Source organism: Amphiura filiformis, chromosome 7 (assembly GCF_039555335.1).
Source record: "Amphiura filiformis chromosome 7, Afil_fr2py, whole genome shotgun sequence".
Lineage (NCBI taxonomy): Eukaryota > Metazoa > Echinodermata > Ophiuroidea > Amphilepidida > Amphiuridae > Amphiura > Amphiura filiformis.
The window spans coordinates 45,229,494-45,248,132 of record NC_092634.1 but is presented as its reverse complement, the minus strand read 5'-3'; the positions used below and the strand labels follow the sequence as shown (position 1 = coordinate 45,248,132).

General features: G+C 36.6%; 1 protein-coding gene across 2 annotated transcripts; it reads left to right on the top strand.

Annotated features, from left to right (window-relative positions):
• Positions 1-567: 567 nt before the first annotated feature.
• On the top strand, positions 568-18,153 carry LOC140157228 (tubulin alpha-1 chain-like). Of its 2 annotated transcripts, none has more exons than XM_072180351.1 (4): positions 568-585; positions 2,484-2,706; positions 3,378-3,526; positions 16,341-18,153. In XM_072180351.1, the coding sequence occupies exons 1-4, from the start codon at positions 583-585 to the stop codon at positions 17,319-17,321; spliced, it is 1,356 nt and encodes a 451-aa protein (XP_072036452.1). In that variant the 5' UTR covers positions 568-582; the 3' UTR covers positions 17,322-18,153. The 2 variants fall into 2 exon arrangements, with proteins under 2 accessions (XP_072036452.1, XP_072036451.1); XM_072180350.1 differs by lacking the exons at positions 568-585; positions 2,484-2,706; positions 3,378-3,526 and adding exons at positions 10,955-11,114; positions 14,529-14,751; positions 15,521-15,669.
• The last annotated feature ends 486 nt before the right edge of the window (positions 18,154-18,639 follow it).

Here is an 18,639-nt window from a genome sequence, read left to right as displayed (position 1 = left end):
TCATCGCTAGGAGGGGCGCAGAATCGATGCTAAATTGGTCAATTCGCCCCCCCCCCCCTAAGCCTGGCGTTCAAGGCACGTTCCCCCTTCTTCCCCCGGTCGCTACGCCACTGACATTGCACTTGGTACATCGTATACATATACTTGGACGTTTTTTGATCGAGATATGAGCTGCGTTGGTCGTTGTTATGGTAAACAATAATGTTATATCCTTTTCAAATACTGCAATCCATAACAACGGTTATCGTATCGCAGGGGGCAGTGCTTTCTATAACACACTGCCTAGAGGTAAATTACAACATCAATAATAATAATTAAAACAAATAATACAACAATTAATCTATCGCTGTAAGCAGAATGTTTCGTGTAAGAGTTGTGTAACATGGTAGCCATGGTACCAATCAAGTATTGACCAGGTAACGGGTATATAAGGCAGCATGTGTTGTAAACGGTCACAGTATCTTTTCTGATCCTAACCATTACATTTGTGAAACGGAAAGAAGATCATTTGAAATAACCAAAGACGTAGAGGTCTTCATCTTTGTTTTACAACAACCTTAGAAGAAAACCAATCCTATCAAAATGGTAAGTAATTATTCTTATTTATATATTTTAATTTTTACATGATTTTGCAGTCTGTAAAAGGGATTATTCTGTTACCCTATAAACCTTTGGTGTCGTGCTTTAAGTATATGCTTATGTATGATCTGTCGTTGATATCATTGGGACATAAATATCTCGGCTGATAATGTTACACAAAATCATTAATCTTCAATATTATCATCATATTTACACGTATGTATTTCATGTTTTGATAAATTGCATCAATGTTAAAAAGCCATCGGGTATCGACATTCATCATCATCATCATCATCATCATCATCATCAGTCGGCTGCGGAGCAGGCGACTACAAGCATTCTCCAATTGTTGCGATCTTGGGCAAGCGAAACAATTTTGGTTGGCTGCAGCATCCCTTCAGTATCTCCCAGGAGGTGCTGTACATACTGTAAGTACAGTGTCCGCGGCCGTTCCGGTTTCCTCTTCCCATGTGGTGGAATATGGGCCCTAAAGCGCATATTCTTTCACAGGCTTGTCATCTTCAAGACGCAGTATATGGAGAAATTTGAGTTGATGAATCTTGACTCTAGCAACCAGTGGAGTGGTGTTGGTCAGATGGATCCGATCCACACGCTTGATGTTTAACATGATTCTGTAGCAAGATGTTGCAAAGCCATTGATCTTGTTTTCCATGTCCTTGGTGATTATCCAAGACTCGCACCCGTACAGAAGGATAGTGACACAAGTTGTCTCAAACAGCTTGATTTTTGTTCCGATTGGCAGGGATGGGCTTCTCCAAAGGCGTTCCAGTTTCCAGAAAGCGGTCCAGGCTAGAGCTTTTCTTCTTTTTAGGTCTCCAACACTAGAGCCCATCTTGGAACCCAAGTATACTTGAAGTCTGTGACATGGTTGATGGTACTACCATAGACTTCAAGTGCATGGCTGGGCGTTACAGTTTGCAGTCATATTCTGTCTTAGGTGCGCTGATGACAAGGCCTAGATCTGCTGCTGCTGTTGCAGTCCTAGTAAGCTGTGATTGGGCCCGGGCTATAGAAGATTCCAACAGGGCAATATCATCAGCAAAATCCAGGTCATTCAGCATCCTAGCAGGATACCTGCTTGACCGACGTGGGTAGGTAACAATTTCAGCATCAATTCCAGAAGTTGATTTCTTCAGGGGGTAGTCTACCAATATAATGAACAGGAATGGTGCCAACACATCACCCTGAAGCACTCCAGTTGTTACTTGGAAAGGCTCTGAGATACTTTTAGAGTCCTTGTAGAGCACCTGGATGGCATTGACCACAACCTTTGGTATTCCATAATGCCGCAGCACTGAGAACATGACGGACCTGTTGATGGAGTCAAAGGCTTTTTTGAAGTCCACAAAAGTGACTGTCAAGGGAAGTTGGTACGAGTAGTTCCTTGAAGCCTTCCATGATCCTCCTCAAAATGTGTATTTGCTGAGCACAGCTTCGACATTACAAATTCGCAATCATGTCATTTTAGGACAGTTTTGGTAGAGTTGAATTATCTTAGGCCTACATGTTATCATTAATACATTTACATATTTAGTTTGTGAGAATTTGTTAAACTTTAGTAAAACATTTTAAACAATATTTTATAACGAAAAAAATCCCAATAGTGTGATCAGCTCTCTGGTGTGATACGTCGTCGGTAAGAGTTTTGCCAAACCCGTTCCCACAATGCATTGGAAACTGTTTGAAAGAACCATAAAGCAAACTTATTTTAAATAACAGTGAACAGTGATTCTTATGATTTAGAAATTCATTTGATTTTCTAATACATGTTATATTAAATTGAATTGAAAGTGTTCTACAACCGGATCTTTCTAAACTATAAAGCATAATTATAATTTAAAGCCAACATCAAAATTAATTTGATAAAATGTTGTTAATTTCAGCGTGAATGTATCTCTATCCATGTCGGCCAAGCCGGTGTGCAAATGGGCAATGCCTGCTGGGAGTTGTACTGTTTGGAGCATGGTATCCAGCCTGATGGTCAGATGCCAAGTGATAAGACCATTGGAGGAGGTGATGATTCCTTCAATACTTTCTTCAGCGAAACTGGAGCAGGAAAACACGTCCCAAGAGCTGTGTTCGTAGACTTGGAGCCCACTGTTGTCGGTAAGTTATCCTTTTCAATGTGATTCATATGTTTATATTGCTCATGCTCTGCTGCTGCTGATGACTGGGTCAGGATTTCGGAACCGGGGGTGGCAAAACTTGTGAATGTAACGACAAAGATATTTATGCCGAAAAAATTGTGACGTGTCAAAAGCAGACACTTTTGGGCAGGCTCTGGGCAGGATATAAATTTTGAGATGTTTACATATCTTAAATAATAGAGATATTTTGCTCCACAACGCCGTTTTGAGTTCGTAAGTTATGGTATTATAAAATTAGAAATTGAGATATCGGCCTTTATTTTATTATTGACAATGTTGAGAGTAGGAATTACCTTGAAAAATGTTTCAAAATATACAAGATGCCAGTTATATTCCGGTCTGAAACTATCAGACAATATTTTTAACATTAATAACATCACAATTCGCAACACACCCAAATTGAGAAAAAGTCATCCCCGGGCAGATTTTTGGCTATTTCTGCATTTACGATTCTGCACAGAAGTGTCTGCTTTCGATATACAACGTCACATATCATTGGTGGGGATTTCTATATTCTGAAGATTTTATCATAAAGAGACACAATGTATTCTAATGATTATGTTTGCTTAAAGATACGAACAGTAGCAAAACTGATCATTAAGTCATGATTACCACTTTCTTTTTAAATAGATGAGGTCCGTACCGGTACCTACCGTCAGCTTTTCCACCCTGAGCAACTGATCACCGGCAAGGAAGATGCCGCCAACAACTATGCTCGTGGTCATTACACAGTCGGCAAGGAGCTAATCGACTTGGTTCTTGATAGAACTAGGAAATTGGTAAGTGATTTGTATTTCTTAAAAAGACCGAGTACAAATAAAAACATGTTTCTCGTCCGGGTTACAAATAAATGAGGAAGAGGGACTTTTTTTAAAATTGAAAAATACCTATATTTGGCCCTGTATTTAGTATATACTGACGAATCCAATTTCACGCATTCCTACACCTCAAGGTCCCCGTCGGCTCCATCTCACCTAAAATGTGAAATGATGCGGCCTTGGAGGGTATTTTAGACTGCATTCTATCACCCGTGTTACACGTAGACAAAAGAATGATGACAGTTTACAACACAAAGGAATCTAATATCGAATTTTAAGCGGCTTTAATCCACCCAATAGGGCAGTCACAACACCAGTCTGGTGCTGTGGGGACCCAGTAATGGCCGACTAAATCCTGACCATGACTTGGGTCGTTAGATTCGTCTATAGAATAATGCCTGAAAAAAGTAGGAGGCACTTGGAATTTTATTGCTCTGGCCTGGTATAGGTATTATATATTGAATTATAGAAAAGCTATAAAAAGCATCTCAACTTCCTAGACGTCTTTCTTCAAAAGTTATAACTGAATTAAAGCGGGAGTGGCCACGTGGAAGTAGAAACGTGTTTTATTTTTTACTTGGCCTAACTATTTTATGTTAGTATCATATTATATGATAATCACTCTAGCCATGCAGGTCCCGAAAAGAAGTACAGAAGAAAGAAAATAAAGCTAAATCACATACATGAATCATGAAGTAAAAACCGCGAAACGGTTAATTGCGTATGAGTATAACACGTCAAGGGTTGCTATCGGCAATAGCTGCCTTATGGACAGTTGCCATTTCGCCCTCTTTTTCTCCTATTTCTGAAAAGTTGATTAAATATATGTTGGTATGTAAAGAAACCTTGAATCGTTAGCTTTAATAAACCAAAACAATTATTTCAATCGGCTCACAACTTTTGAAGATATGCCCTTTTGAATAAAAGTACCCGTTTTTCACTCTGTCCACGGATAGCAAACAGAGTGGTTTGGATGGATCATGCTGTGGAGTGGCCTGCACGATCACCAGACCTCACACCACTTGATTTTTTTCCGTTGTGACAAAATCCAAGATCTTCGCAAACGTATTACTGAATGCATTCGCAAGTATCCGGCGCACAAGGATGGTACGCAACGCAATTGATGCAATGAGGACCAGGGCTGAAACCTGTATTCTCCAAGGAGGCAACCAGGTAGAGGGCAGAGCAGCACAGTAAACTCACTTCAGAAGAACTAAAGACAAACCAAACAGCCTTTTAGGGCTACCTTTTATCATAAAAAGAGAAATGACTTATGTTGTAAATAAAAAAAAAGAAAGCAAGAAACAACAAAGTAAGAAAGTAAGAAACATAATAAAACAAAAAGGCATAAATAACCAAGAAAAAATAAGTAATTGCAAGTAAAGCAAAAAGAAGTCCCATTCGGCATCCATTTTACCCACAAATTAATTACACTATTAACAAAACCCACCGGTAAAGCCCATTCCATAAATAAAGTTATTTTATAAAGTTATCATTGAGGAATGTTTGATATTCATGCATGGTATGTTTGTACTCCTTTTCAATCTTTGAAGTAGCGAAACCTTCTCCGTGGACAGAGTGAAAAACGGGTACATTTCTTTAAAAGAGCATATCTTCAAAAGTTGTGAGCCGATTGATAAAATTGTTTTGGTTTATTAAAGCTCACGACTCAAGGTTTCCTTACACACCAAAATTTATTTGATCAACTTTTCAGAAATAAGAGAAAAAGAGGGCGCAATGAGGGGCCTCTTTTTTTGGGGACACCCTGTATCTAAATAATATGACACTTGGCAGCTATATTGCAGATGTGGTCTTCTTGCAATAACCCCGACTTATGTTTCCTTTATAATAATGTCATGATTTCCTAAAATTTATTATCTGGTCATAAACTTTAAAAAAAATCGACACTAGTGGTCAAGAATTTCATGATTAAATAACTAATCATTTTGAAATTAACTTGCGACTTCTTTATTTTTTAATTTTCACAGGCTGATCAATGCACAGGTCTTCAAGGCTTCCTCATCTTCCACAGCTTCGGTGGTGGCACTGGGTCTGGCCATCTTTAGTAATCCCTATAACACCGAAGTCCCAATTATTATGAAACATCCACAATGCATGACCAAAAATCAAAATCATCAATATTGAACAGATAGGCCTGAGACATCATTTGTAAATTTGGGTTTATATCGTTTTTACATAACTTAACTCCAAAGTATTTACTTTCAAAAAGAATTTTCACAAATCGACCGATTTTACAAAAATTATAGGCCAAGAAAACAATATCGCAGCCGGCTCCCTCCTCAAAACAAATTTGAATAAAATGGACGATTTTAACGGCTAGCACTTCTGCTATCTGTCACCACATGCTGGTGTGGACACTATTATGCGCCACAGTCTTAAAATAACGAATAATGAAAAGTCACCTACTCAATCTTGAAAAAAAAAAAAAAACCAAAGAACTGGAAGCTGGGAATTAACCTTCATATAGTCATTACTCAAAAATATGGGATAGCGAAGCCCTCGGGCCGGGAGGGGGGGGGGGGGGCACTTAACACAAATGACCATAAGGGTATGCTTCCCCTGGAAAAAAAATCCTTTTTGGATTTCGCAGCTCCGAAAGACCACTATATTTGACCAAAGCAGAGCTCCGAAAGACCCTTGATTTTGATCATTTCAGCTCTAAAAGGTTTTTTTTTCAGGCGATTTTCAACCAGAAAGCCAAGACAGACCCTTGATTTTTACTGTTCGCAGCTCCAAAAGACCCCTTTTTACCGGTACGCCGTCAGCTCCCAAAGACCCACCACCTCAAAATTCCGGGGGAACATACCCACCAAATTATTTTGATGTGCCCCCCGGGAGCGAAGCGGTATTTTTTTTCGTAAGACATGTTGTAAAATCAGTTGATTTTTCAAAACATCATTTTTTCAGTAAATTTTGCTTTATTCCGTGTTAGATATGAAAACGGGGGGAAATCAGAATTACGCAGTAAGGGACCGTTCACAAACACTTGTAAGGGGGGCCTGATGCAAAAAGGGGGGCCCTGATAAAAATGACCACAAATTGAGTTTAGGCCTATATGCTTTTCTATGGGGTTGACCCAAAATTTTCATGTCAAAAAGGGGGCCCTGAAATTTTCGAGGTCTGTAAAGGGGGGGGGGGGCGTCAGGCCCCCCTAACAAGTTCTTGTGAACGGTCCCTAAGTACAAAAATTATGTGGGTCTATGGAAAAAAATATCTACAGCTGGATCCCCATCCTATGTGGCTTAATTTTATTTCTGAATAGCGCCATCCATATGTAGTTAGATGCCGGGGTACCGGTGGGGGTGTGCTAGCGAATGTGGGGTGATGAGGATATTTTCTGGAAATTAGGAAATGCTCTGAGCATGTTTTACAGGGTCGGTCACCCACCTTTGCACAGTATTTTTGTGGGGCCTGAGAGCCCCTGAGCACAAATAACACACCAAATTGCATTATACGAGATTTTTTGAAATTCGCGATATATACCAATTTTATGGCAAATCATTAAAATTGATAGGGCCTATATTAGCTTATATTTTTTATATTAATTTTAACAGAAGTAAACTTTATAAATCTAATGATACATGTATGTAGCTGGGAGGAAAAGCCGTCCATCATATGAAAATGTTGACCTTTTGTATTGAAGATATATATTTTCCCCCAAAACACAGCCCGAAATATTTTAGGTCTTTTGGGGGAAAAAATGCGTATCTTCAATACGAAAGGTCAACATTTTCATATGATGGACGGCTTTTTATGCCAGCTACATACTATTTAAGAACATATCATTAGATTAGATCATTACTTCAAGGACTGTTAAATTTTAAAAAAAAATAATTTGTCATAAAATTTGTATTATATCAATTGAATTTCAAAAACATCCAAATTATTCGATATCATCAGGAGTTGTAGTATTCAGAATGCAATTTGGTGTGTCTGATGTGCTCCCAGGTCCCACAAAATACTATGCAAACGTCGCTATCCGATAAACAGATTAATTTTAGAGCAAAGTGTGCTGATCAATATACGATTTGTTTGAAACAAATCGGATGTAATTTATGGTTTTCATAATATATCAGTTTATACTTTCTTTAAATTCTCAATATTGTTTTTATCAATAATCAATTAATGTAGTTAATGAGCTAAAATGACTGGCAGTGGCAAGGCTTATGTAATTCAGTTGTGCCTTTATTTTGCTAAAAATCCATGCATAGATGTTCAGGATACTTTTGTATATTTTTGCATATGGAAAGGTTTCTATACAAAAATGATTCTCCTATAAACCATCATGCGCACAGTTTCCACCTCGATACACCTGAGCACACATTTTCGTCCAAGAGCTCTCAAGCAAGCAGTGAATTGTCACTCCGCACAGTCTTTGATTACACTGCACGGTTGAGTACATAGCATTGTAACAGCTGTGGAGCTTCTAGCTGAAAAATGGACCTCTTTGATTGGTTTTGTCGAAACCTCAAGTGTTCCCTTCATCCAATCAGAATTTTTTTAAATATCAAACGAAAGCTAACACTGCCCCCTAAAAACGCTTTTCGTCACTAGGTCAACAGATATCGCAATTCAATGTTATAGCAAGGCGAATGTGGAAAATCTTTTGAAAACTGCTTATCCAAGCACATTTTTTGACCAAAATGTAGGTTTTAAAAGTCAAAATCTCAGGTGTTCCTTACAATATTTTTCAAATTTTATGTCATTAAATGAAAAGGCACACTATTATATTGTCCATATACTAGCGTCAGAATGAGCAATGGTCAATTCTCTTTACGGTAAATTACAAATCTTGCGCAAAAAGTTGCTATTTTCGCCTGTTTTGTCATACGGTTGACAATTTTTCAATATTTATTATGAACTATGACTTTGCTAAAGAGCGCTTACAAATTGATATGCCTTGAAACTTTATCAAAGTGTTTCTTATAATTATGTTCTAATATATTATATTGTCTAACCGCTCTCTAATTTGCATGACTGATGTGCTATTTTGCATAATTGATGTGCTAATCTGCATAAATGCTAATCAATTATGCAAATGTTTCAAAACGTTTTAATAACAACAAATATCGGCTTACAAACACAGGCTAGTTTTGAAAATATTCGCAAAAGGTTAGAAAAGGTTGTCAGAAAACTTTTAAATGTAAAAATGTTATAAAACGTTTAAGTAACATTTTAAATACACTTTTTAAAAGTTGCTTTAAGTGTGGACCAAATATTCTTTATAAACGTTTGCCAAAAAAATACTCTACAATAAAATAGCAAGTTGTGTCATCTAAGATAATATCTATACATGTATTTATTATTTCCAAGCGCATGGTGTGCAATCTGAATTTTCCATTAAAAGTCTTTCTACATGGTATCACCATTTGGATTGTTTTTCTTAGGTGAAGCCTGTTTCAGCGGTTTTTCGGTGTATGATAGTATGGCCATTAGCGCCAATCCGGCTTGAATGTTGGGGGGGGGCAATTGGCCAAAATGGTCAAAAAGTGGCTGAAAAGAACAAAAAATGGGTCATTTTGGCGAAAAGTGGAAGGGGGGGGGGGGGCCTGCCCCGGGATTGACGCCCATGAGTAGGGCTAGTTTACGTAATCACTTAATAAAATTGTTGCTGCAGCAAACAATAAAAAGTCTAATATGGTCGAAGTACTCATTTATGTCATGGGCCGAACATCGAGCCTTGTGGGACTCCTCAAGTTATAACTCCCCTATAATAGTTTCATCACTTCTACTGCATTGTTTATTTTGCCGAAAAGGTAAAGGCCTATGTTGATTGTCATTTAAGTAACAAATCCAAACCATTGGTTTTTCATTACTATTTTCATAATGTTAATAAATTCAATATAAGTTATATTAACAAGTATAACTGGTCCCAGATCAGGGTGTAATTGTTGTTTGTATATGTAATATCCCAAAATATATCTAATTTTGAAAATAGCGTTATAGTTAATTGTCATAATATTGTGAATCTTGGCACGAGTCCATTTAAAGGTCACCCTAATTTGTTACTGAACACCAATATACACAACGACAAAAAAGCATTGCTGTTTAAAATGTTATAGCCTTGTTTATTTATTTATTTATTTATTTATTTATTTATTTATTTATTTATTTATTTATTTATTTATTTATTTATTTATTTATTTATTCCTATCTATTTATTTATTTATCTATTTATTTATTTTACTCGGACACCTAACGCATTCAAAATAAAACACAAAATAGACTTAATCACTAAGACTAAGACCATCCCACCTCAAGATTTTCTGGGGAAAATCAAAATATATAATAGAGCGATATTATTATTTAGTTTGCTGCTTGTTGCCTGTTATCTTCGTTGCCCCATCTGTTTTGCCCTGATGCCCCGGGCTGATGCCCTGTAAGAGTTGTAAGTTCTGAATATATTAACCTCTGATCCGGGTTCTCATCATGACACGTCATCACTGGTTCACGAACATCAGCTGACACAAAAATACACATGTTACATACTTGCATTTTTTAAGGGATCTGGAATGAGCGTTTTGAGCGTTTCGACAGTATTTTTTGTGGGACATGAGAGCACATCAGACATATCGAATTGCATTCTGAATACGAAGAATGTCTTTCTGATATCAAATAATTTTCATTTTGTGAAATTCACGATATAATATAAATTTTATGGCAAATTATTAAAATTTGATATTTGTCACATTTTTTATCCCACCTTCATACATTTTAAGTACATATCATCAGATTTATAAAGTTTACTTCGAGTACTGTTAAATATCAAAAATATCAATTTTTAATCATTTGCCATAAAATGTGTATCTATTACATTGCGAATTTCAGAAAATCAAAATTATTTGATATCAGAAGGACATTCTTTGTATTCAGAATGCAATTCGATATGTCTGATGTGCTCTAATGTACCACAATAAACATGATAAATACTGTCCAAACGTTCATACCCCACCCCTTAAGCAAATTGCCTTATGACATGTTGACCCGCACCCGCATGTTAGTTTTTAAAAAAAGTATAGAATATATACCTACTTCAGTAACTTCACTGAGTTGTTTAAAAGCTTTTTAACATAAGTTCCATGACATGTTTTGCCGCTTTAATAACGCTTATCATGTCATGACTTACGAATTTTGCTTGACCTGCTATTCTGACAAAATACCAGATTATAATGACTTTTTCTATAAGATTTTGGCGGGATTTCGGGGTTGAAAAACTTCGAATAGAACAAAATCGTCACAAAATATAATACACTTATTACCATGACAATCTACTAGTAACCGTGGGATTTGCTTCAATAATTCCCAACCGAATTCTGTTCAAATAAAATTCCATTCCCCTAGGTCATGCATATTCTTTAGTTAAACGAATCACCTCATGCGACAGCGGATATATTCAATTGATGCTGTAACACACTCACGAATAGACGTGTGCGCGCAAATCTGCTCTCAACCATCGAATTTGAGAATCAGATTCATCCAGACTCTTTGATATTTTTCGACGATTTAACCAACTAAATCTACCAAAATGGTAAGTACATTTTCTTCATCTCAATATGTGATACCGGGAATGATACTAGATTGTGTAATAGTACTGTAATTGTGAAAATTTTGGTGGGTTAATAAAATATTTTTTACGCACGTGAACTTAAAGAAGGGAGTATGCATGCATGCCTTGTCGTCGAAGCCGTTGATCACCATAAAGGGCAATGCACGAATATTATACACGACATGACGCATGTAATTCAGTTTCAAAAACAAATGCTTACAACATATGAGTTATTTAACTCTTAGATATTTAAATAGTAAATGTGTCCAATAAAAATACGAATCGTGGATAACTTAAAACAGTTTAAATAAATAACTGAAAGTCCCGCCTCGATTATTGTAAAAAAAGTCTTCGTTGCATTTTGTCCTTGGAAAGTATGCATGTACTCAAAGTTAAAGTAAAGTACCACGTTTATAGAAATGACGTTCTGAAAGTGACTAAATGTACTAGTTTTGAAACGTCTGTAAAATAATTATACATGCTTTTATTCATTTATTTACTACTCTACTCATTTAATTCTTAATTACTTATTCATTTACCGTACGTACTTATTTTTTATTTATTTATTTATTTATTTATTTATTTATTTATTTATTTATTTATGTATTTATTTATTTATCTATTTATTTATTATTACTGATTTATTTAGGCCCTATTTATATTTATATTTATACGAATCCTTGATAAACCTGATCATTATTATTCATCCCAAAGTTATGACATTTTGTTATAATCTTTAGCTCTTTCAATTTATCATGTTTTTGGGTGATTTCAGTTCAGGATATAGTTCTTGTAGGGCCTATTTACCATGATTTACTGTGGTACGTACCATTTCAAAAGGTCATCTACCAACCTAGCGTTGATAATAGTCTAACAATATTTATGGCATATAATTATTATAGTACTTAACTGGTCGTGTATCAAATTATCAATTAATTTATATGTTACTTATTTGTAAGGCCACATAAAATTAAAACTTCGTTTCACGTTCCCAACTTTTTGGGAAAGTGAGGAGGGAGGGCGATAAAAAAACACTTTCAAGTGATTCATGCTGAATAATAAACTTGTTTATCAGCATATACAACATTTGACTATTTATTAAAACTTAAAATAGAGTTAAATTGAATTTGAAAATTGAAAATTAAAAAAACAAAAAACTGGACTGATCCCAGAAAGTAAGGAGGGAGGTGGACGTAAAACTAATTATTTGTATTGAGTGTCTTTATCATTTTGTTCAAAGAGCATAATTAATATGCTGATAAAGTTCAATATGGTTGTATAGATAAACCGTGTCAGGTATTCGTTATGAAAATACAAATGCAGCCCAGCCAGGATGTAGCCAATTATCGCGTGTACAACAAGAGCAGAATATGATTCATTCCCATGATGCATTTCGACTCGTCGTATAGGGCAGGAAAACTTCCTATGTGTTATTATATTGGCCCCTGAACATGTTTAACGCAAAACCTCCTATGTACCCTCTCTTGCCAGTTTTATTTTAAACTTGTTCAAGGGCAACCAACATTTCCTGCCCATCGACGTTTGGAGACATTGTGCTATAAAAGCTTATAAACACATGGAACCTTGCTATTCATTGCTTTATGGGACTCAATTCAATTCCATATTAAAAAAAAATCGAAATATTTTTTTTTTTGCAATTTTGCAAAAATACAGATTAGACCACATAAAAATAAATTCATGTTCATGTCTCATCTGGCCCACCCTCCTCAGTACAGTTCATCATACGTTGATTTTTCAATTTTCATATTAAATTTATGTTTTTAATACTTGAGTAAATTTTAATGCTGATAAACAAGTTTATTAGTCAACATGAATCATAAAAAAGGGCCTCGTCGTTTTCCTCGAAAAAATCTGCTGGCAATTGCAATGTCAATTTTGCGTGAAAACAGCTTTATTAATGCACCCATTTTTTGCATTAAAAAACGTCACTCCCTTCTCAATCCCCCCCCTTATTTAAAGACATTTCACAATCCCTCCTCTTCTGGCAAAAAAAATCTGACTTTTCTCCCACTTGCTTACAAAAAATCGCATCCCCCCTGAAATCATCCATATCCCCCTGGCGTAAATAGTGACCGCTCCCTTATGCGCTGATTATGAGAAGTGATGTATGCTGGGAAGACATTCATTTCTGATGTGTACATGTGCCTTGTTGTACATTTAAGGTATTGGACATATTGGAGGAGATGATCAAATGTAGCGCAGTGGCATAACTATATTATGAAATCATGAGTTAGCACAGGATTTAATTGTATTGATATTTAATTCCACGTTTACTTGATACACGTTTACATTTTTGCAATACACATGTACATGTACATGTATAGGTGTAATATTTGTATATCATATGGAGCGTAAATTTGTATTCAGATTAATTAATAAGCGGATATAAATTGTATTGACGATGATGTCAAAATTTAACCTTTGCTTGAAAAATATAAATCGGTTCTGATATCATCAGGGCACGTGATCATGACGAAAATGGAAAATAGAAAAAAAAATAATAGCATTATAATTGCAAGGACACGCAATTGTACATGAACCGGAAATAAAGTAAAATCCAAAAATATGACCATGACTAGGAAGGAAGAAAGAAAGAAAGAAAGAAAGAAAGAAGAAAAAAAGGAAGAAAGAAAGGAAGAAAGAAAGAAAGGAAGGAAGGAAGGAAGGAAGGAAAGAAGGAAGGAAGGAAGGAATGAATAAAGAAAGAAAGAATGAATGAACGAAAGTATATTGATAATATTGAGAAATAATTGAACATCAGAAGTTTTTTTATAGGCCTGCGCCTACTGCCAATATTTTGCAAAATAATTGTGATTTTCAAGAGGCAAGAAAAATGTTGAAGACACCAGGTTTTATACTTAATGTTGCTCTCTTGAAAAACACAAAACCGCATTTCTGAATCAAAAATATAATATCCTTATTTGTCGTGAACCAAAATGGCGACAAAGATGTATGGGTTCGTTAGTAAAAATTTTATGCGCAATCTTTTTAAATAGCACTACTTGGCCACGATATAAATAACTAATCCCTATAAAAAGAAAAGTACGCGTCGATCAAGATTAAGCTGTGAATTGTACGAAACGTTACCATTTTCACGTCATGCACCCATGCATGTATCAAGTTAGAATATAGAATTAAATTGAATTGTAGAATGATTGAAATACTCCATAAGCAAATTAATGATGATGATTTTCTGGCTTGTATGACGCGGCGTTTATGTCTAACTTTGTCGTCGATCTGCCAAATGAACCAGCTTAGTTTTTATTCCTCTGTATTCTTAACCTTTTCTATGTCTCAACCATGGTATTCCGAAAATATTAATCTTACGATTCCTGCAAAGTATTTAATTTCAATTTCTTTTTCTTCACATTTCAGCGTGAATGTATCTCAGTCCACGTTGGCCAGTGCGGTGTGCAGATGGGAAATGCATGCTGGGAGTTGTACTGTCTAGAGCACGGTATCCAGCCTGATGGTCAGATGCCAAGTGATAAGACCATTGGAGGAGGTGATGACTCCTTCAATACTTTCTTCAGTGAGACAGGTGCAGGAAAACATGTCCCACGTGCTATATTTGTGGACTTGGAGCCGACTGTTGTTGGTAAGTTGCTGTTGGATATTGAAATGCAGTCTGAATAGCTTTGAAAATACTTGCGAGTTTACGCGTGGGGAGTAAAAATAGTACAAATTACTCAGTGTTGAGTAAAAAGGGAACAGCAAAAAATGAGTCAAATGGAACACAATATTGATTTAATTTTTTACTCAATTTGAGTACAATTTAATCAATACTGAATTCTAATCACTTATTTTGTGGTTGCTCTGTTCCCCTTTTATTTAAAGTGTGAGAATTTGTCCTTCCAAAAAAGGTCGATTTCATTGTTTTTCTGAGAAAAGTGGACCTTTTTTGGCCTATTCATTCACAAAAGGACGAATTTCAACAATTTTTACAGAAAAAAAGTGGATTTTTTTATCAGGATCGGCAAGGGAGGGTGGTGTCGTAGCCTCACACCACCCGCCCTGGTAACTGCTTTGGTATAATCCCCATGACTTTGAAGAAAATACTTTTTAGTGGATGTAGTGGAAGTAAGGAGAATGGATGGGAAAGGGAAACAAGGAAGGAAAAGGAGAGGGGAAAGAGAGGAAATTAAGGGAAAGTAAACGAAAAAGAAATGGGAAGGATGTTAGAGAAAGGGAAAGCCAAAGGGAAAGGAATGGAAAGGGAATGAAAAGGAAATGATTGGAAGGGAAGGTATAGGGAACATGGGAAGAATAGAGGATATAAAAGCAAATATTTAGCAACCTTTTAAATTTGTTATATTATCTATGTTGGCCTCGTTAACATTTAAAACTGAATTTTATTTATTTAACAGACGAGATTCGCACCGGTACCTACCGCCAACTCTTTCACCCTGAGCAGCTAATTACTGGCAAGGAGGATGCGGCCAATAACTATGCACGTGGTCACTACACAGTCGGCAAAGAACAAATTGATCAAGTGTGTGACAGAATCAGAAAACTGGTGAGAAAAAAATCCTGCAAAATACTCTAAAAATTGCTCAATACTTAATTATTGCACTTTTCCACTGTTTACTTATATTAGTATTGAGTGATCTTTCTATAGAAACATTAAACTGATGGTTGCAAAGATTGGATGCACAAAATATAATTTACAATGTGCAGGCAAAGTTTACAAGTTTTCAGAATTGCAATGCAGCTGAATATTCATGATGTTACCTATAATTATTGGCTGTAAAGTACAATACGCTACAGGGCGTCAGCAACATTTTAAAGGACCTGACTAGGATATAGATTATTTCTTATGTTTTTGAAATTTTCTTGTTAAAAAGCTGATGAATGGAGATTTAAAAATAAAAGAGAGAATTGTTCTCAGTCAAAGTTTTGAATTAAATCTTTCCTGGGAACTTACTTTTACAACTTGCTACGATGCGTATGATACCATCAAGTATCACATGAGCAGCCAAGCGTAGTTACTTGATGAAGTCTGATGGTATCAGACGCAACGTAGCAAGTTGTAAAAATAAGTTCCAGTATAGACAGTGGAAGAAGATTTAATTCAAAACTTTGTGCTATTTAAAAAATATTTCATCGTCATTATAGTCACTTCAGTATACATTGTAGGAGTATAAAACACGAAAATGACCCTTGCTGTGATAATAATTGTCATTTCAGGCTGATCAATGCACTGGTCTTCAAGGCTTCCTCATCTTCCACAGCTTCGGTGGTGGCACTGGATCTGGTTTCACATCTCTCCTTATGGAACGTCTCTCCGTAGATTACGGCAAGAAATCCAAGCTCGAGTTTGCCGTCTACCCAGCTCCTCAGATTTCATCTGCTGTCGTCGAGCCATACAACTCCATCCTCACTACCCACACCACCCTCGAGCACTCTGACTGTGCTTTCATGGTCGACAATGAAGCGATCTATGACATATGTCGTCGTAACCTGGATATTGAGCGTCCAACTTACACCAATCTTAATCGTCTTATCGGACAGATCGTATCTTCAGTCACTGCATCTCTTCGCTTCGATGGTGCCTTGAATGTCGATCTTACTGAATTCCAGACCAACTTAGTGCCTTACCCTCGTATCCATTTCCCTCTTGCAACATATGCTCCGATTATTTCAGCAGAGAAGGCTTATCATGAGCAGCTCAGTGTTGCTGAAATCACCAATGCATGCTTTGAGCCAGCCAACCAGCTCGTGAAGTGTGATCCTCGTCACGGCAAGTACATGGCGTGCTGTCTTCTATTCCGTGGTGACGTTGTCCCCAAAGATGTCAACGCAGCCATCGCTACCATCAAGACCAAACGTACCATTCAATTCGTCGACTGGTGTCCAACTGGCTTCAAAGTAGGCATCAACTACCAACCACCAACCGTTGTACCAGGTGGTGATCTGGCTAAGGTCCAGCGTGCCGTCTGCATGTTGAGCAACACCACTGCCATCGCCGAAGCCTGGGCTCGTCTGGATCACAAGTTTGATCTGATGTACGCCAAGCGTGCTTTCGTTCATTGGTACGTCGGTGAGGGTATGGAAGAGGGTGAGTTCTCTGAGGCTCGTGAAGATCTGGCAGCTTTGGAGAAGGATTATGAAGAGGTTGGTGTCGACTCAATGGACGAAGCAGAACAAGAGGAAGAAGACGAATACTAGACAAAAACACCAGACAGAAACAGAGATCATCACTAATAAGACAAAGTAGCCATCTCGAAGAATATCAATTTAACCTTTATTTTTTTTAAATATTCAACGCATTTTTGTTTTCAGGAGCTGTAAACAGTATCGGACAATAACGGGTCAATATCTTAAATAGAAAACATGTATTCGTAAGAAAAGAAAGCATTAGTTATCAAATGTTAAATAATTATGAAAATGTGTGTGCATTTCATCGTGTATAGTCACTATACCGGCATTCCGACAACTGGTAATTGCTTCAATAATTGTCGCAGTACCTGTGTACAAAATATGTTCAGGGAATTCTTGCATGTTTGAGCCAGGTACCTACTGTAGGATGATAATCTAACGGGGTTATTCCCGAAGATGAAGTTTGTCATAAAGTACCTGTTAATGCAGGCCGACCAGTCAAGCATCCAAGGATCTAGGAAGAAGATGAGTAGAGGAAGCCGAGACTATTGGTTGGTGTTTGGTTCGGGTGCTCGGTTGGCGCTGCGGTTTTGAAGCTACTTGTTGACGGACTACATGTACGAGTAGAGCTATGTAGTTATATACGGTAAAACGCACAACTTAAACGAAGATCAAACCACAAGAACTATTTGGATTGGTCAACTCTCTTCCAGAACTGTTCAAATCAAGAGTAAAACTGCAAAATTAAACACACTCTTGCCACTTTTATATGGTTAAAATATCCATATAAATTATTATTATAACAGCCTATATTGGTTTACAACGTGAACAAAGTTTCATATATCATTTTCGTCAGTGAATAAAGATTTTAGTGATTCAGTGATCACAGTCTAGTATCAAATATGTTGTCACTTACTTTGTCATTTGTTGTTTACTTGAGTCCTGAATGAAATTTAATAATAAATATTGGAGATATAATTGAAGACCGAATTAAAAAGACTAGTTTGCGTCTGACGTCTGGGCAAAGGCGTGGCGCGATTGGTTGCTGACCTGCGTAGTACGCCATTTTGGTCTGGTTGACAGAACGTCATACGCAAACAAGTCTTTAATTCTGTCTTCAATTATAGATTTAGTTCCCGGACACAACTTGAAAGTGCTTTTCTAAGTAGTCTCGTACAAATATTTAACAAATTTTCAAATTAAAACCATGAATATAGATGCACGCAATTTGATAATCGTTCAGTTTACCCCATCCATCTTGACAGAATTGACCTTTTCGGTAAATCACTTAAGCCTTTACAGATAGACATGGTAGACCTGGGATGTCGTCATACCGATGTGCAACATCGTTTAGCGAATATCGTTACTGCGCATTTCAAAGCCAAGA